Here is a 20,533-nt window from a genome sequence, read left to right on the forward strand (position 1 = left end):
ACAGTGGTTTAGTGTTGTGGTGTTCATTTTTATTGTTTGTTTGGAGTTTTTTTAACATATGGTTCCCAGAAGTCTCTATTAGCCATGGCCATTAACAAGCCAGCTCTTAGTCCCACAAGTGCTACCACGTGCAGTTGATCAGCTGATAGACTTTTCTGTTTGATTAATCGAGTCCATCAACTGCAGATTGAGTTTTACAGCCTTGAAGACTGTATCAAAGTATTTGGGAAATGCAGACAAGTATCAGCAGTCATGGCTGCAAACACACAAAATTAATAAAATAGCAGAATCAAAAAAGCATGAGATGCACAGTCCTGGTATGTGTGCAGGTGACTTGCTGGGAGCTCTGCCTTACCCAGCCACACCCTAAATCTTTCAGTGTGTTATCTGTGCTATATCTCTGCAAGTTTTGTCTGGATAAAGGTTGCAGAATCAAGCTCAGTGCATTCCAGAGGAATGCTTATAATTTGTATATGAATATGGTGTGACAGGAGGGGTTTTTTCCTGCCTGGTGACATCTGAAGCCACTGTGCTCTTTTGTCTTCCGTAATATGCAAGACAGATTCATGGGAAAGAGTCACCCCTGAAGGTTGGGAAACAAATTGTGGGTTACCTATCATGCCCTTCATGTAGTTGTTCCAGTAAATGTGTCTGTTGCATCTGAGATAGGAGTCATACATGAGTTTGAGTGTTGTAATTAAGAGTGACTTTAATGGCAAAGGTGGCTAGGAGTCTTTAGGAACAAAACTTGTCCCATAGACTCTGCTACCACTCCTGTAATCTCACCTTGTAGACTCCAAAAGATGTAATTTGTAGCAATAAGCTTTTAAAAAATTCAGATGCATTGTTCATAACAGGTGGTTAGCACTCAGCTCTTAAGAGTCTCGTACAACCACTCTGTTTCCAGAGAAGTTGTGAGTGTTTGGGAGTTTTGTGGTGATCTTAGTAAATGTGTCAGAAAGCTTGAATGATCTGTGTGAAGTCATGTTTGGCAATACAGTGCTTTATTTTAAGCATTAACCGTCTGTTCAGATAGAAGAATTTTTTATATCTTTCCTTCCAAGAAATCTGTCATTGTGCAATGAATAATCCATTGAGCAATTTCCTGAGCTGTTTAGACTGTAATGCAGTTGATGACATAGTGAACTGTGACAGATTCAGTAAAAGCTTGTCAAAATATTTCAAAGTAACCATCCTGGTATCATATTGGAAACAATTAAAATAAGTAAAAAATGTAAGAAGCCCTCAACTTTCATTGCAATTTTTTAACTACAGGTATCTGGGGTAAGCAGTTAGAGCAGTAAGATAACAGATGATCTGTATTTCCCACATAATTAATTTGATTGCTCTGGTTAATTTAAAAGGTATATCAAAGAAAAGAAAGCCTGACACTTCAGTGCACGACACTTCTGAACAAGTTCTGAGCTCAACTGCAGCTTTAAACTGTATTGCTGAGACAGCCCAGCTCTGCATTTAGGGAGTGACTATTCCATTTTGGAGTAACTCAGCACTAGCTGCATTAAAATTTCTAAATTTATAAATGTTTCTAAACATGTTTCCAAGCAGTATTTTCATGTCTTTGTTAAATCCATTGTAAAGACATCCTGAAAAATATTTCATAAGGAGATGAGGATTGACTTCTTGAGAAATGAAAATTTACTTCTTTAAAAATGAAAATGTTTTGCTCTTGTGCATTTTTTGGAGACTAGCCAAACATAAAATGAAAAAATTATTTTTCTACCATTAGAGTGGGAGAAAGCAATCGAGGCTGCTTGAAAACAGGAGGGGGCTTTTTTCTTTTAAGTAAGGTTTGATCTTTACTTCCAAACTGGCAGAATTTGAAATGGTGGAAAATGGAACTATTTACTAGCAACAGGTAACACCCTTAACAAGTTCAAGCAAGTACTAAAATCAAGTGTTGTAGTATTTTGATTTCCCCTCTACTTAAAAACTTCTTCAGGCTTTCATTGAATAGTGATCAAAATCGTAGGAACTGCATGTTTGAAATGTGTCTTTTCTTTATCCATAAACGCATCAAACTTTTGCCAGAACCCCTGAAGAAGCTCTAGTCTTTTTGTTGTTTCCTTTTGAACTTGCTGGAAGAATTTTCCCAGATTTGTTTATTTCATGTAGTCATCGGTTTACTGTGGTCGTATTATCAGTCTGGTTTTCCTCTAGTTTTCAAGTAATTAATCCACAGTGTAGATTGGGTTGCTTCTAGAGTACGTATGGATAGTGAGTGATATTAAGGAAATAATGAGCAGTTCATGTACAGAAACCAGAGATAGTAAATTTAATCTGGATGCACTCAGGAAGGTGTAATATGAGTGAACCTGGAGACACAAGGTAGAAGAGCAAACCTCCACTGGGAGCTGAAAAGGGCAAGTACCCCTGGTTACCGCATTGGAGAGCACTTCAAACAAAGCTTTAACTTCTCTGTGTATCTGTTCAGGAAGAAATCTTTCAAGGAGTCACAAAATTAAAGCTCGCAGATCCCTGGGATACTAAGGGTCACAGTCACAAAGGAGCATGATGAACCCATTTTATCTCTTTCCTATAAATAGAATTTTATTACCTCACCCTATCTATTAATCATGGTATAAATCTGCAAGTGCCAGTTAACTTTCTGACCTCCCTCCTAAAGTTAGACAAGGTGAGTCCTGGGCTAACTAAGGGAAAATCTGATTTTTGGCGAGTTATCCATGTATGGATTATTTTCTTGGCTGTACTTTCAGACCCTGTTTGGAGCTGCACTTCCTAGATGTCACATGTAGAGGTTTTTGGAGAAAGAGTCTCTGTGTGTAATAGTACTAACAGTATATAATCAATGCTTTATGCTACTTCTGGTTTCGGGGGCATGGACGGTGCCCAGTGATAAAGGTCTCCAGCACCCTCCTGCCAGCAGCCTGGGATGGAGCTGTTGCTCAGCCTCACCAAGGCAGTTTCTACGTCTGGGGGTTACAAAATCTGTTGTGTTAGGAGAGCTCACTCCCTGTGGGGCAAGATGGTTGCTGCCATGCTGCAGAGCAGCACTTCAGTTTTTGTTGTGCCTGGCAGCTGGAATGTGGCTCTCTTGCTCAGCTGTGGAGGCAGTGTCTTGCTCTCCAGGCCTTTCTGTTAAGTCAGAACTTGGATTAAGGCAATGCACCTTCCTAGGGATAATCTTGAGGTCTGACAGGTTTAGCTGGTACTGAATTTAACTGCCTGTCCTTGATGATGTTATTACTACTTTCAGCAGCTTATATGGGCTTCTGAATGAAGTGGAGAAGCACAAGTATGTCACCATTAAGCTCTGACTCTAGGAACTGTCAAACTGCATGGGCTGACTTGCATGGAAGAGTGGCACTTAGTTATTTAAATCCCATTTATTTAAATGTAAACATGTGCAAGTGAGATTTGTTGATTACTTCTGCATTCAGGCTGGTTTTTAGACAGGGGAAACTAAATAAATGCTGTGAAGGGATTCTTGGGAGGCTGCTGACATGTCTTACAGCTGACTTTATATCAGAAACACTTGTTTGCATTCATCTCAATTAAGTAAAACTACCATGCACCATAGCTGCGTCCTGGTACTTGTGCATTGAAAAATCTAATGAATTCCTGCTGAACGAATTGTTTAAGGAAACCTCATTTTCACTGCTTTTGGTATATGTGGTATACAGGTATAGACACATCTGAGACACTTGAACTCTCTGCCCAATTTATTGTACATACCAATGTCTCTTTGATGAATTACTCTGAGGTGATTTTGAAATGGGCCTTGAAATATGCCGTAAGTAATTAGTGCGTAACAAGTTGGAATAATTGATTATATCTGAGGCAAACCAAGAGATGTGTGAATAGTGATATATGTGAATCACTGTTTGAGTGTTTGCCATGGACACATAAAACAAAGTTCATACTCTTGGCACATACGTGTTGATGCACCTTTATTTCAGTTTGAGGTTATCCCACTTCTTGTATCTGCAGAGACTCTGGCATTTGTAAGAATTCTACTTATATAAGTGCCATAAGTGGCAGCTTAGTAGAATCCAATTGATCGACACACATAAAAAATTAATGGGGAATTCTAATGTTGAGAGTTATCTTCCCTTGCAGATTTTAAGACCTGTATAATTTTGCTGCTTTATGATATGAAATTTTTGTTAGTGTAGAAACTCAGTAAGTTTCTGAGCCCACTGAAAGTGGATTTTGTCATAACCTAGCATACATTCATTATGTGCCACAGTGGCTAAAATTCAAAGCAGGTTGACTCTGTGTAGAAGTTTTTCTTGTAGAATCAGGAACCAGCAAGATGTCCTGATTCTTGCATAAAAATAATGAATCAAACACAGCTGCTGCTGTGGTCTGTTCTCATGTGGGCATTCTAAAAACAACCAAACAGAAAAAAAAGTCAGAGTGCAAGTATGGGAAAGTTTGGGAAGTATAACAGTGAAAGGCAAGGCAAGTTCTGCAGGTTATCACAAAATGAAAGGTCATATACATGCAGGAAGTGCTCTGTTTGGGCTTTCAGTGTGGAACCAGGGTTATAGGAACCCTGTAACAGAAGATTTATTGAGTGTAGTAAACTATGCTTAGCAAGACTAACTGATAGCAGATATTTAAGATTTGACCTAAAGTGCTGCGGGAGTAATTGGACATCAGAGAGATATATGTAGTGACTTGGTTGCTTTTCCTGTACTTGGTGTGTATCATCTCAAAAGTTGAAAGTCTTTCAAAAAGGCATATTCTAACTGATTCTGACTGAAGGCTTGATGCAGATCTCCGAGTTTGTGGCCTCTGTCAAGCATGAGGTCCAACTGAGTAGTTACAGTAACAGCTTAGCATTTAAATACATTGATCTGGTCAAATTTGTGGTGGTTTTAATGCTTAACTTTCAAGGATCTTCTTACTCTCTCTGATTCCTAGCAGGGAACAGTCTCCTCTGCTTAGCATATATGCTTGTTGTTGCAGCTCAGCATCCTGTTGGGGTGTGTATTTGCTTAAACACAACTGAGCCATAGCTACAGGCAATATTAAAAGTCATTATTGCTATATTTCCTGTCCAGATTATTCTGAAAGTTAGTTTTGTTGAAAAAGCTCTATTCTGATATCTATGCGGTGTTTTTGGGTTCTGATCTTTTTTAGAGAGGAACTTGACCTTGGTAAAATAATAGAATTGTAAAACATCTTGAAATATTCTAACTGTAGATAACTTTTAGGATATGTGGCAGGTGATGTGTCTGAACTTGTGGTTTGCTTTAGCTAATTCACTCTGATTTGTATCAACATACTGCAAGAAGGTAGGAAAATTTGCATGGGGTTTGCACTGTCAGATACACTGGTTTGTTTAAGACAGTAATGAATATACACATCTGTATTTTGGAAAAGTAGTGTGACTTCTACCAACCACCCTCCTCTTCTTTCTCTTTTAGGTGGGTGGCTTATGAGAATCCTGAGTTTACAGGGGAGCAGTATATACTGGCTAAAGGGCTGTATCCCAGCATTGAGGCATGGGGGGGAAAGAATTGCAAAATCTCTTCAGTTCAACCCATTGTTATGGTAAGGAGCTTATTTTATACGTGTTCTGCAAGTTTCTCTGAAGTATTTGGAACTCTACTTTTTTTTATTGAATTCAGTTTACTTACATTATTTAAATGATAATTAATAGTAAATTTTGTGTGTTCTTTTATCACTGTTGAAAATATTTTTTCCTTTTTTTCCCCACAAAACTTTTGCAGGATATTGTTGGAAATGAAAGGAGTAAAGTCAAGGTAAGATACTTCTCTAAGCACACAAACTGTGTAATGTCTGTAACATGTAAATAAAGAAGTGGCTGTTTGTCAAGTGGAACACTCAGGAATTTGCATAGATGGCTGACTAGTCAGACAAAGAGTGAAAACTGCACGTGGGGGAAGGTTATTTTCCAAACCTTTCGAGTAAGGCACATGAAGACCCAAGGAAGGTGGGATTTAATACACAATTGCCATCAGAACTTTCTTAGGGCACTGGCAATGTCTTGGTTCAGCAAGTGAGGTGTTTTGGGGTATCAGTGATTGTTCTTAGGAGCTGGAGCTCGCAGCCCTCTATGCAGAGCTGCAGGACATGGAGTCTGTTGCTGAGGAGAGGGCTCTACAACAGAGGTGTTCTTGGTGAGAGCACTACAGGGTAGATATTGTTCTTGGTACAGCTGACTTAATTCCTTTTGAACCTACTTCTTTAAGAGTTTTGCTAGTAGTGGTTGCACTTGAAGGGAGTTGTTCACTCACAAATACTGCTGAGTTGTGCTTAAAAGTTAATGCCACCTTTGTCAATAACATAAGGAAAGGAAATGGCAGGGAGAACTTGTCTGTTCAGTGTGTTAATATATTTCTACATTGGATTGTCTCCTTAGTGCAAGCACTAATATGTAGTTTTGACAGTGAGGCTAATAGGCAGCTTTTTTCATCCTTCTTAATTCTGAACCTCTTCAGGTTTGTCCCTGTACAAAGTTATTTTTATTTTCATTTCGGTCAAAGTGGTGAGTATATCACAGCCCTAAAAACTAAGGAGACAATTCTTAGCTGTCCTGGTTTGCTACTCCTGGTAAGTAGCACGCTTCAGTGGAATCTCCTGCATAGGGATAATGCATAAACTATGCAGAATAAAAATATCAAAGCTGCTTATTTTCAGCTGTGTGCATGAAAAATTATTAGCATCTTTGCATTATGTGCCTATTAAGACCCTATCCTAAGGAAGACCTTATCCTAAGGAAACAAAGTAGTGGCTTGCAGCCAACAGACTACATCCATTGTCAGTGTGTTCCTCTCTGGAGAATGCTGTACCTGCCCACACTCCTATCTCTATTAAGAGTGAATAAAGCTGGTAGGCATGTTGTAATGTGAATGACTTGTGTGTGATCACTGCTAATTATCCTCCGGCAAAAGAAAGTTTTTCTGTATGGTTTTTTTTTTGGTTTTTTTTTTTTAGAAAGGCAAAAAGACTCTGGGGTTTGTATCCTCTCTTATCCTTGGAGCAGAGAAAGAACCAACATGAGATTGTGTCTATAGCTGTAACAGGCTCATAAAACCCATCTACCCTGGGAGTATACCATGCTTCTTGGCATGCTGAGTCCTTTGCCAGGATTATGCACCATTAGTGTTCTGAGAGGCAGAGAGTTTTCATATACTGAAAGATATGTTATATATTAGATATTTTGGAGATCAAGCAGATTGATAATATAAAACTCTTTATGGCCCTATAATAAATGTGTGCCTATTCTGGCCATTCTGTGGGAATTTAAACATCTTACCCAGCAGACAGACCAAGAAGCTATACTTGTGTTGTTTTAATTATTTTGTATGTCACTACATGATTTACAGCCAGAAGTAATTTTTGGAATTGTTACTTTGCTCTCTTGAGCAAGGATTGTAACACTGAAGAGGTGACAAACATAGATAACCAAGGAAGTCTGGGTGTTTTAAGTATGTTTTATCTAATTATAGAATTAATGGTAGAGATGTAACTGAAGGTAGAAGAATGAATTTCCTTAAATATGTTTATAACTTTTTAAAGGTCCAGTTATTTTCAGAGCCTGAATTCAAGGGTAACTGCCAAATATTTGAAAAAAACACAAGATGTATTGATTCATTTGCTGTGAAGTCTTCAAAAATTTTAGATGGCAGGTAAGTTATATTGAATGAATACTGCAAAATCACTAAAATGGTAGAAGTTTTAGAAAAGCAATGAGCTTTCTAACACATGAGGTGATTTCATATATGGGAACTTACAGAGAACAACGCTTTGACGTTGGCACGTCAGTCTTTCAGGAAAAAACATTATAAATAATGCATCTACATTTTACTGGCACAGATGTCTTAAGAGGAAACTTCTCCTTCTTTCTGCAGCTGCATAGTGTATGACCAGGAGGAATTTGCTGGTAACCAGTATGTGTTGGAAGAAGGGATCTATCCTGACCTCACAGCAATGGGTTGCTCACCCCAAGCAGTTCTAAAATCTTTACGGATCATAAATATTGTAAGTAAAACCTATTAGAAATATTATAAAGATAAGTAGGCGGTGATGATTCCCCATTTTTTGCAACAGTAAAAATTCTAGGGCACACATACAACAGAGGAAGGTTTGGGTTGGGGGCAGGGAGGGGGGGAATTGCTTGTTTGTTTGGGTTTGGGTTTTTTTCTATGCAGTAGCAGTTAAATGTCATAGCTGCAGTTAGTCAGGTCTTCTTGACCTCTGTGCTGTTTTTGTAAAAGAGAAGATGTTACAGAAGCAACTGCCTGGGATGCCTGTTCTTGACAACAGCTTCTAAAAGAACTTCTGTGAAGAGTCAAGCCTATTTCCCAGTAAGAGAGACCATTTAGAATGGGTTGAGAAAGTGGTAGGACAGTGTGAAGAAATATCTGTACCGTGGACCTTGTTTTTGATGCATATTTAAATAGCATGCTTAATTAAGCAACTTTGCATAAAACACATGTAATTATAAGGCACTGTTGCTATCATCAGGACAATGGAATTTGAGTTAATCACAAAATAATGCACCATTCTAGATGAGATAAAGCAACACCCAATACTATTTGGCAAAATCAGGCAGGGTTGTTATGTGTGGTGGATACAAACTAAACTAAATTTACATATTTTGTAACTCATCACTGGCCAGGAATGAGTTTGCTCAAGCTTAAAACCAATCATTATGATGGATCACTAATGGAACCTGCAGGTATCTTTAAAGATTAAAGTAATTACTAGCAAAATGTGGTCAAGATTCCAGGAACTTATGGCAACATGAGATGGTATTAATTTTAAAAAAGGAGGAGTTCACTATTGAATCTCTTCTTTGAATTTGGCAACTTTATTGCACTCCACTTTAATTTTGATAACTTGGTAGTGGTGTAGCCTGTGTTGAAGGAGAGCTAAAATATGTCATCCTCTTTAATGGCTCTGGAGAATTTTGATGGAGAATTTTGACAACTGCAGCAAGTTCATCTGCCTTCTGAACTCTTTGACTGTCTAGTAGACAGATCCTATTAAAAACAATATAATTGTTTCTAGCCAAGCTTGGTGGGTGACCACCATGGAAAATAAGCTTTTCAGTACATGTCAGTAGTTCCTAGGGTTAAAATGCTTGTTTCAAGCTGGAAGGATCAGCTTACTTTAAAAAGATTTACTATTTGTGACAGAGACTGTTGTGTTAAAACAGAAATTCCAGTTCTGTGCTTCTTTACACATGTGAAACTTTTTCTAGTCCTATGTTTTATCACACTTCAGACAACAGCACAGAGCTGCATCTGTCTGAAAATCATGTGCTGCTGCTTCCTTCTTCAGAGGCTCCCTAGCTGCAGAGAAGAGGAGAATGGGTTACTTTGCTCATTGGTTTATTAGCAAACCAGAATAGAAAGAATGTTTGTTTCTAACTACTTATATTGTTCATTTTTCATGATTTTCCAAAAGCTTGAACCTTATTATTTTAGCTCCTGGTTTCACCTCTCAGACTTATTTTGGGACTGTATTTTGTCAGTGCCAATCTTAATTCCTCCCCACCATCTGTAACTTTTCTCAGGATTTTTCATGACATTTCTGTACTAGAAGCACCTTTGCTATTTTAATGTCATGTTACTGTTTTATCCAGTTGAATCCTCCCCTTTGCAAGGATCATTTTGTAAGGGACCATAAAAAAAGGAAAATAAAGGGATATTTGATACACTTGCAAGTGAAAGCTAAAAGGACTTTTTAAAATAAGGGAACTTAAACTATATTAAGGGCTGTTTATAAGCACGAGGGTTTTTGGGGGTTAGATTCCACTATATCTTGGTTGTGCTTACTTTGCATGCTCCACATGGTTGTGCTGTAGATAGAAAATAGCATTTTTCCTTCTTGAATTTGACACATGTTGTTCTTCCTAAGCATACCATAAAACAGCTGAGAATGTGGTTTATACTTGAACAGTCATGTGAAATTACTTTTTAATGAGAAACTCTGTGGAATAACTAAATGTAGATATGCAGGAACACCAGCTTGGTACAGTGCGGTACACAAAAAGTACTGAAAGAAAATTCATGTGCTGACGTTGCACTTCTTGCTGTTTTATATAACATTGTTACTGCTGAATCAAAAAAAATGCCCAGTGTAAGGTGTGGCAGAAAATTGGAGGATTTCCTTTTCTATTTCTGTTTTCTTTGCAAGAAGATTATTTCTAAAGCATTGCAAGAGGCTGAAAGGCTGTTGCCTGAGACGTTGCATGTCTCAGAGGAAGCCAGAGGTGCCAGTCTGTAAAAAGGCTCAGAGTTCAGAGGCACTGGGACATCTTCACAGTGTGACTGGTCCTGTTGGGCTCTTTACCCATGGCGACACATGACAATCTAACTGGTGTTACATTTCCTGGCAGGACTGAGCATACTATGATTGTGGAGTAAAGTGGAAAGGCCTCTCCTGGCATTTTCCACAGCCTAGCAGCATGTGTGCCATCAGGAAGCACAGCTCAGCTGCTGTGTGATAAGCTGGATTGCTGCGCAGGTGATGGTGACGCTCATGCAACACTGTCATCTGAGCCCTTAAACATCTAAAGGAAGATTAAAGAGGAATTTAAGCACTGTCTAGAAATTGGTAGATGGGAGGTCTTGCCTAATAAATTCACATGGAAGCGTGCATATATGAGCTGCCACGCATGCATGGAGCCAGCTCTGCCTTGGAGGGCCTGTTTCCATGCCTGAGGCCGGATGGGAGTCTGTCGAGACTTTGCGTCATGTCAGGCGTTCCCGGTCCAGTTGATCAGTGAGTGTGCTGAACACATGCCAGAAGGAAGGAGCTCTTCTGGCTGTGGCATTGGTTTTATGCAGTTGTTGGCTGGAAGACTGGTGAGAAAGGGAGTGGCAGTGTCATTTCTCTCTATGAGTGTACACTGTAACACCAGGACACTCAGGCTTAATTGACTTTACCCTGGGGAATTTCAAACCCTACCTCCCAGCTTCCACAGGAAGGCCTTCATTATGACAGGCTATTTTCAGTCCACGACAGATACCTTGCCCCACAGAAAAGAGTCCAAGGTTCCTTTTCCAGAAGACATTCAAATTGGATTCACTGTTGCAGAGAGCTTCATGTGGGCAGAATCCCTCTGAGACCAGGAGCATTTTGACAGAGAAGGAGAAGAATCATTTTTCCACAACAATTTTGAGGATTCAGATGTTATAATTTTCACTTGTCATGAATTTTATGTCAGTAGTATGAAACTTGAATCTTTTGTCTAGTCAGAGATTGAAGTTGCTGTAACCTACAGTAAAAGTTAAAAATTAATGCAATAAGTGATAAGCAGTGCTGATGAGGCTGTCATCATTTGAAGCTGTAGAAATCAATATTTATCTTACTGTCTGTTCAGCTCTTTGTATGAAAATTCCCACGAGTGGGGGTTAGTGCAATGGAAGAGAGATAAGGCATTGATTAAAATGTGTTTTAAGACATACTTAAGGTATTGTACAAGAATCAGCCACAGAGGTCTTTGTGCCTGAAGATAAGGAAGTTTTATGTTCCATGCGAGAAGATCCCTTGTGTATTTTGTATAAGGGCTTTTTATCAGCAGAAACACCAAGGGTTTTTGATCTTAAACAATCAAGAAGAAACCTCTAAAATAAAAGGGGTATGTGGAGTACTGATCTGCACAGTCACCGTCTGGAGTTCCAACATCCTATAAAAGCACTTATCTTCCTTTTGCAGGAGCTGTCTGAACCATGCATAGCTCTTTTTGAAAAGATGGGTTTCCAAGGAAAGAAAATCGAATTCAGTACAGAAATCTTAAATCTTCAGTTCCTGGGATACAATCCTCGAATAGCTTCAGTTCAAGTCCTTGGTGGCATGTAAGTTTAAAATCACCTTTCGATTCTTTAAAATGAAGTACTTATTCAACTTTACAGGTGTAATGGAACCACAGAATGTAAAATTAGAATTTCATAATGTGTGTAGTGCATTAATGCCATTTTGTCTTACAAAGCATTTTCATATTCTGTCTCAACAATATATTATCACTGACTCATGTCCTGTGCTAGGATTTGAAATTAATTTGAATAAAGCTCACAAGGAAACTCATGTCTTCTCTCATGCCATATTTTTATAATTGGATAGCATCCTTAAAAACAACGTCTGTGCTCTTGGTTTGGGTCTCAGTCGTAAAAAAAATCATTTGGTTTGTGATCTGTGTTATTAGTTCAAAATGTTTTTTAGTAAGTCTTGATGGTCATCCTTTAACCTCTGCTATGGACACAGAGGTACAGTCAGATCATGATCTCATCTCTCGGTGTTACTAGTAATTTTAGTCCCATTTACTTCAGGAATTGGATGAGTATCTAGCAGTTAGATTTACTAGGTGTTTTTAAGCAGTTGTGTTCTCTAAATGTACCCTTGAAATCATGTAAAAAGTAGTCTGTGATGAAGTTTAAAAGCTGTTCAGGAGCATTTTTAAAACTACTGTCCCATATTCTAGGATTCCTGTTAAATTCTGTTAAAGATCTGTTAAGATCTGTTAAATTCTCTTTTTGTTTTTTAGCCCGTTGTTAACCTCTAAGCTACTTGCCCCCAGTTTTGGTGGTTTTTGTAGTTTGTGAGGGTTTTTTGTTTTTAATGATAGATCCATTTTACTGTTGCTTTACATTTAAATGTATTATTTTGAAGAGGTAAATTTCCAAGGCATGTGCTAGAGATAAGCTGTTGGGTAGCTTAAGACTGCCCTCAAGTGGATCGCTAATAAGCAAATCTGTAGAGCAGACCATTTTTCCCATCTGGATAAGCTGGTCAAAGGGTTTCCTTAGCACACTGAACTGAACTTTGAAACAAAATTTTTAAGGAAAGGTACGTGTTCATATTCTGAAGCTTCCCAAGGTTTTAGTATCTTTCACCATAACCACAAGTGATTCTCACTCTCCATAACGTGAAGTCAAACATCAAGTTACTTCTTTGCCAATATCGTGATTCCAAGTAATGGAATTGTGAATTTTGTGTTTCCTGTCCAGTGAATATATGTGGCGGTTTTTTTGGTGGATCACTGGAAACACAGAATATGTTATGAAAATTCTGATTTTGTTATAGCAATGTAAGCTGCTGTAATGTGTCAAAATACAAGGTTTACAGTTCCCTTGCCCCTGCTGCTTCCTTATTGGAGAGGGTGTCATCTTCTCTTCCTTTGATAAGAGACCTCTATTTATAATTCTCTTAATTTCATACCTGGGGATATATGTGTATTAGGCAGTGAAAAAGCACCAAAATTAAAGTGAGTGTGCTTCTGGATGAAGAAGTCCAGTGACAAATCCGTCAGAGGAAGGACGTAACCTGAAAACGAGCATATTGAGTGCTCATGTATTCAAACCCCCATGGCTATTGGACAGTCCCAGCCCATCACTGAGAAGACTCTAGAAACTGCACTGTATGGCAGCCTTTTTTGAAGCCCAGACATAATTCACTGGCTGTGCCAATAATGATAAATCAGAAGTTGGGTTCTGACAGATTACCCTCAATGTGTGATTTTAAGTGTAGTTGGATGCATGTTAGGGAATGCTAAACAAATTTTTTATTATGTGCACTCTTGCTCTGTCTCTTCTCCACCCCCCTTGCAGGTATTTGGAATGAAGAGAGATGTTATGAAATAAAACTTTTGTCAAAATACCCAACAGAACTTCACCCTGTTGCAGTTTCCAGTATTTGCTTGTTCCAGTCTGCATCCATAGTAGTTCTTTCTCATGTGAACCAGGCCTGTCCAAATTCAGATACACAAACCAGCTTGTTCTGCACCTGCAGCAATGTAGCATTTACACCATATAGATCTATTCTCCTTGAGGAATCACAGTGCCTCCTGAAAGCAAATGGCATTTAAAAGCAGGGTTCTCCCAAGAAAATGCTTTGCTTCATTCAGCTTGCAATTTTTAAATAATAGGACTCTAAAATTTCAACTCCTATGTACCCATCTCAGTGTGGCTGATCTAAATCAGGATGTTATTTTATTATTTTTCAAGGCCTGTTAAAAAGAAAGTCATTTGCTTTCCAAAGCTAAACACTACTACATTGTGGGACAGATTTCTATTAAACTTATTTATTGATTCCAAAGCAGAATTCAGCAGTTAAAAAGTTGTCTTATTTTTTCTCCTCATAGATGGATCATTTATGAACACAGTAATTACAGGGGACGTCAGATGTTGTTAACACCAAATGAAATTCCAGACTGGTATAAAGCCAGTGGCTTTTGTCAGATAGGTTCTCTGAGACCTTTACTGCAGGTGAGTGGGCTTTGACATGAGCTCATGAAGCACTAATTTGTATCTTGTCATGGGGTTGGGGAGATATTAATGCAGTTGAAAACAGCGTTACAGCCTTGTCACAGTCATGTACAAACTTCAGCGTTGGCAATTGTGTAGAGAAATCACTCTGGAGTTTTGTGTGTAATAAAAGCTGTTTGAATATGCTACATGGCTTTGCAGTTACAGTGCTTAAACTGTTCATTAAGCATCCTTTAAACCAAAGTACAGAAGACAGTATTTAAGGATTAATTAAGCATTAATAAATAATGGCTATAACTGCTATATATAAATGATTTTGTTTCATAACTAGCACCCACACTGGTTGCTGGCATACTGTCTCTACTATCTGCATTATTTATGGAAAAACAAGAAAATTAGTAAAAAAAAAAATAAAATACTTCAGTTAGTAGTGATTTTCTATTGATTTAAGAGGGAAAGTCTCTCCCTGCTTATTACTTGGCAGAATAATTTGCAAATCTAATGCAAAATTTATTCTTGTCATCCCCTCTGTTTTGTTCTCTAAATAAAGACCATATGATCTTGTCCAATGGTGCAGCAGTCCTGGGAGCTTTAACATCTGAGATTCTTGCTAAGCCTTATTTCATTGGAGAAATAGCTTTTTCTAATCCATAGGTTACTTGTACCTGTAACCAACTGCATTTGCTTGCTGTCATAGCTTTGTCTTTGTATAGCCTTAAGCAGAACTAGGAATAATGCATTTTTACTGCCCTGCTGAGAGCTTGTCTGAACAGAAGTGTTCATGTGTAATAGGTCACACAATTGCACCATTAATGAAAGCTAAGAGCATCTATAGAAGGAATTAGTAGAGAGAAGTTAGTTCTGCTCTGAATTAAAAAAATTTTAGCTTTGCACTGTGTGCTGATTTCAGTGCATAGGAAAGCCTAAAACTCTCCATGCAGAGTGGTGAGTTCTCACAGCTTGTCTCATTCAGATGTTTATGGGCTTCTGAATTAAATTATCAAATAAAAAAGTTAAACTTTCAGAAAGAAAGAGGGAGGTTTGGGGTTCAGCACTGACAGTAACTGCTCTGAAGTTAACTCAGAGCAAGATGTGTTCTCTGCTGAGATTGTGGTTAAAGAGTTCTTTTGTTTTGTGCAGAAACGTGTGTACTTCAGGCTTCGAAACAAGGAAACAGGAAAATTCATGTCAGCTGATGGAAACCTAGATAATCTGAATCTCCTTAGGATACAGGTTGCAGAAGATACAGACTCAGATGATCAAATCTGGGTTTACCAGGATGGATTCATAAGGTGTCGGGTAAGGTTTGAGTTCAGTGTGCATTTTCTCTTTTCCTCACCAGTAGTAGGACTTTATGAACTTATTTCCTACTGCAGCATCTTCATTTATTTTATAGGTTTAATCTGTTTCAACTATAATGTAATCTTTCTGAAGGGAGTTGGTTTTTGTGGGTTTTGTTTTGTTTTAATCAACTTTGGCTTTTCAAGGTGATACAAACTAGTTGTATGATACTTTTTTGAATAATTGAAATTTTGAGAGAAAGTATTGCAAAAGTATCAAAGCAGAGGAGTCCTTTTAAAGTACAGACCCTTCCTGATAATATTTTGAACTATGCATACCTTGCAGTAGGGCAGTTAGTGTAATGTAGTATTTGTACTGGTTTAGGGCAAATCTGGGAGGAAATAGACAATTAAAGATACAAACATTATAAAGTCAACCTTGGACAATATCCTTTTCTGTATTTAGGCAAGCTTAAAGATAAAATCCCACTCTTTTGAGCCATTTAGGGTAGGGCTTTGTCTGGTTTTGTTTTGTTTGGGGATTTTTTCTTTTCTGGTTATTCCTGTATTTGTAAAATCCATACTTTTTTCTTTCCTCAATAAGTTTCCAGAGGAAAGTACAAGTTTCCAAATAAAGTCCTACTTTTCTCACAGTCCATAAAACTAATCATGTGCAAATTGTCATTGAGGTGAGCAGAGGTATGCGCAGTTCATGTAATGTTTAAGCATGAACAGTCTTAGGTAGGAATGCCAGCCAAAAGAAAATTAAGTTACTTTAATACTGTTAAACAACTTGACTGCAAAGAATCATGCGAACTTTTTCTATAGGATTGTATAACTTCAAAGGAGCCATTTGTAACTATGTCATCTATGCTGGAGGGAAGAATCTTACTGTTAATAAGCTAAGGCATTGTTTGGACATGTTTACAGGACACATGCAGTTGTAAAAGGGATTTATGCAGACAGCAAAATGATGCAAAGTAAGCTAAAAGCTTTAATGTGACATACAAAAGACTTTTCTTTTGAAGGTGTTTCTAAAACATGTCACTGAAACTTTTCATATTGAGACAGTGTGGTGTTATATGGCTTTGGATAAATGCTCCTGGTTTCTGCCCCTTTTTCTGTATCTTATAAAGCAGTTTTTCTGTGCACAGAAAATACACAGCTTGTGCTGTATAGCAATCAGGTAGCTTAGTGCACAGTGCAAGCTGACAACATTGATCTTAAGTGACTTGTACAGAGCTCTGCCATATTTCTGGTGAATGGTAATAAATCCATTTTGCACAAACCAAAAATTGGGTTTTACCACATATCACAAAGAAAACTGAGCTCCTGGGTGGGTAGCTACCTGCACAGAGGCAGACAGGTCACTGGAAGAACATGCACCTTCCTGTAAGCTTGGGTCATCTCAGTGGCCGAGTCATGAGATGTGACCTTGAACTGTGCCTGGGGTTTTCAAGGCAGGGCTGTTTTAACTATGTGGGATAATCAGGAAGCAAGATATGAACATCACTTTTCAGAAATAGATATGAATGCAGGTCTCCTTACTATTCATGAGTTTCATCAAGACAGGTGAAGTTCTGGCCTAATCAAAGCTCAGAGTTTTCCTAGTCCCACTAGAGAACACTTCAGACACAAGAGAGAATTTCACAGCTAAATCGACTTTAATTCTAGATTATGATAGTCAAAAGTATGACTTTTTCAATAAATAGTGCTTTCAAAAGTACTTGTAAAAATAATTTAGGGCCATTTCAACAATGACAAATGAGGGTTCAGTCTGCCACAAAAGTGCATTCAGTAGTTAAAAGGCGCAGTTTATGGTGATCTGCTGAAAATCACTGTTTATCTACAAAAATTAACTGTTACTTAGTAATACAGCCTTAATACTCTTTTGAAATAAACTTAATTTTTGCCAGCTCTTTTTTTAGCCAAGAAGACATCTGCAGATGTTTGGAATCAAGTAATACAAGTGACTAGGAAAAGAGTGTAGAACAAAGAAGCAAATATTACTGTGATACCCTGTGAAGTTCATACACTTGATCCTGTGCAGTTATGTCCTTTATATGAAAAGACTACTGCAAAACTAGAAATTATTGAAAAAAATAAAAAGATTGTTCAGAGGATATGGAGAGCCTCTGTGCAAGGAAGGGACAAAGCAGCAAGGACATTTTAGCCTGCAAAGGTACACTTTGAGGGATGATGTGCTTGAAGTCTCTGCAAATATAGCATGGACAACATATGCATTAAAGTAATCAGGGGGTGAGGAGAGCATCAAATAATACTAGAGACATATCAAATTATTTTTAATATGTATATTATATATATATAATATATATATATTTTAGTGGTAGTTAGGCTTTGGAACTGCTTGCCACAGTATGGAAGGTTTACAATAAACAAGGATGTTCACATAAAAGGGTTACACTGATCTTGGTGGCTAATAAATTCACACATGGGACAGAAAATGAGCATGAAAGATACTGGGATGCATGGAAAAGTCTCTGGGCTGGCAATTGCTGTAGCCTGGAAGAGATAATCAGGAGCATACTGCATACAAGAGAACAGTCGATGTAATCTTCCATGGTATCAATGTAATCTTCATTTATTGGCCACTGCTAGAGACAGGTGCTAACTGTTCCTTTTGATCCAACACAGCATAGCTGTTTTAATGTTGCTGTGTAGTGGGGAGTGTCAGCAGAAACAGGAACAAAAGAAAGATGAGTCTTGAGTTTGGGGCAAAAATAGATTCCTTGAGGGAAAATAATTCCTAAATTCTATTCTCACTTGATGATATCTCTCCTATTCAATAAAAAAAAATACAGTGGAAATAAAAGTAAGGCCATTTTGAGTAATTGCTGTTGTCTTTCTGATGATACAGATGGCAGAAGATTGCTGCTTGACAATTGTTGGAAATCTTATAACTCCTGGCTCTAAACTCGGTCTGTCATTTGAGCGGAATGAAGACAAACAATATTGGCATATTAGTCCTGATGGCAGAATTTATAGCAAGATGAAACCCAAGCTGGTTTTAGATATCAAAGGTAAGCAAATGTTATCTCATTACATTGGGCCTTAATTACATGGTATTTGCAGTGGGATACACACTAAACATGCCTGTAAATTAAGGATGGTGCTGTAGTTGCTTTAATCTAGAAGCAAAAAAGACCCGATCAGCTAGTCTGACCTCCTGAATTATACAGGCCCTAAGACTTCATTTCTCCTACATACAATTTAGTAACTCACAGTACTTGGTTATCTTGTATTCTCAGTGTCCACTCACTGTTGATAGGCTCAGTTAATTTTTGGTCAGTGTAAATATGATTATTTAAAATGTTGAAACAAGAACAATTGAACTTCTCATTAACTTTGATTTCTGTAAGTGCAAATTTTCTTACATTATAGTTGAAGATGCAATAGCCATAGGATAGTAGGAAAGCAAAGGCAGGCTTATATACTGATGTGATTAGATGCAAAAAGGTGGGGTTCTTTTGTTTATTAATGGCTATGCCTATATGGCAAGTATGAGATTCTGCCATAGCTACCTGGGGTCTGTGAGAACTTGATGTGTATTTTGGAGTCACTTTTGTCATAGTAATTTGATTTGTGTAGATGCTGTTTGTGAACTTTGTTTTCAGAGCTTCACAGAAAGTCTAAAAAAGTAGCAAATTGAATGATTAGCAGAATTAGCATAATCAGATGTTCTTACATAATAATTGCTTTTTTGGGTGAAGGTAGTAAACATTTTCTATATCTGTTCTATTAATTTTTTAGCTGTTTTTAAATGGATTTTTAATTGATGCTGTGACATTAGTTACATCAATTACAACCATCACTACCCCCTAAAAAACTCAAACCAACCAGCAAAATAGCACAGTCAACAATCAGCACTTTAGAAGTAAATGCCTATAATCATAGAATATCCTGAGCTGGAAGGGACCTATAAAGATCAGCAAAGCCCAACTCCAGGCCCTGCATGGGACACCCCAAGAGTCACACCAAGTGCCCGAGAGTATCGCCCAAAAGCTTTTTGAACTCCGTCAGGTGCTGTGACCACTTTCCTGCCTCTCCTCTTCCCCTCACAAGGAAGGTGTAACTGCAGTGAGGTCTCCCCTCAGTCTCCTCCAGGCTGAACAGACCAAGTGACCTCAGCTGCTCCTCATACAGCTTCCCCTCAAGGCCCTTCACCATCTCTGTTGCCCTCCTTTGGATGCACTAATAGCTTTATATCTTTCTTATATTGTGGTGCCCAAAACTGCCCCCAGCACTGGAGGTGAGGCTGCTCACTCAAGGCGAGCACAGAGCAGAGTGGGACAATCACACACCTCAGCTGGGCAGGACTATCAGCACTGTGTGATCAGGGTTATCTGGTGTCTGACCATAACAACAGTGGCACAAATAGTCACAAATTCTCTTTACTGACATAAAAAGCTAATGATGATTAATTGCAAACTTAGCAAAAATGCTCGACTTCAAGGAGAATCTTTAGTCACAATGACTGCATACCTTTTTCTAAAGTGCATTCTAAGTTGCACCAAACAAGCAGAAATACTACTGCATTGTCTTTTCTTCAGTTAATCATGTTAAAAACAATTATGTATTCTGCATTCATAACTGAAGAACTTTACAATGGATAGGTCTGGTGGTGGAAGTAGAGATACACTATTAGCTCTAAAACAAAGTAAATCTGTCCAGTAAATACAAAGCAGTAATACATTTAGCTTTTATTTGAGAAATCCTAGTAGGAACTCTGCCTGTTTCTGCCAACTCTGCTGATCCATTATGGACCACAAATTGTGCAGTAAAGAGTTCCTCAGCAAATGAATGCAGTTGTGTAACTGTGCAGTTGCCAATGCCATCTTGTGGATAAACTGGCATAGCACAAAGCCTTGTCCAGAGCACCATGCTATCCAAGTAAACAGTCTGTCTATCCGCTGAAAAAAAATTCCATCTTTTCCCATTTTAATATGTTTACATTCTATCAGACATCATTTAAAAACAATTTTTGCAACTCACAGTGATAAACTG

At 38.1% G+C, this 20,533-nt stretch overlaps 1 protein-coding gene across 1 annotated transcript in view; it reads left to right on the forward strand.

Moving 5' to 3' along the window:
- CRYBG1 (crystallin beta-gamma domain containing 1) overlaps positions 1 to 20,533 on the forward strand; it is a 43,636-nt gene that overhangs the window by 19,386 nt on the left and 3,717 nt on the right. Inside the window, exons 13-20 of the mRNA XM_058834758.1 lie at positions 5,415 to 5,541; positions 5,721 to 5,753; positions 7,534 to 7,643; positions 7,866 to 7,995; positions 11,683 to 11,822; positions 14,105 to 14,228; positions 15,369 to 15,527; positions 18,387 to 18,549. Of these exons, the coding sequence (XP_058690741.1) occupies positions 5,415 to 5,541; positions 5,721 to 5,753; positions 7,534 to 7,643; positions 7,866 to 7,995; positions 11,683 to 11,822; positions 14,105 to 14,228; positions 15,369 to 15,527; positions 18,387 to 18,549 (986 nt within the window). The remainder of the gene's footprint in view (positions 1 to 5,414; positions 5,542 to 5,720; positions 5,754 to 7,533; positions 7,644 to 7,865; positions 7,996 to 11,682; positions 11,823 to 14,104; positions 14,229 to 15,368; positions 15,528 to 18,386; positions 18,550 to 20,533) is intronic.

Source organism: Poecile atricapillus, chromosome 3 (assembly GCF_030490865.1).
Source record: "Poecile atricapillus isolate bPoeAtr1 chromosome 3, bPoeAtr1.hap1, whole genome shotgun sequence".
NCBI lineage: Eukaryota > Metazoa > Chordata > Aves > Passeriformes > Paridae > Poecile > Poecile atricapillus.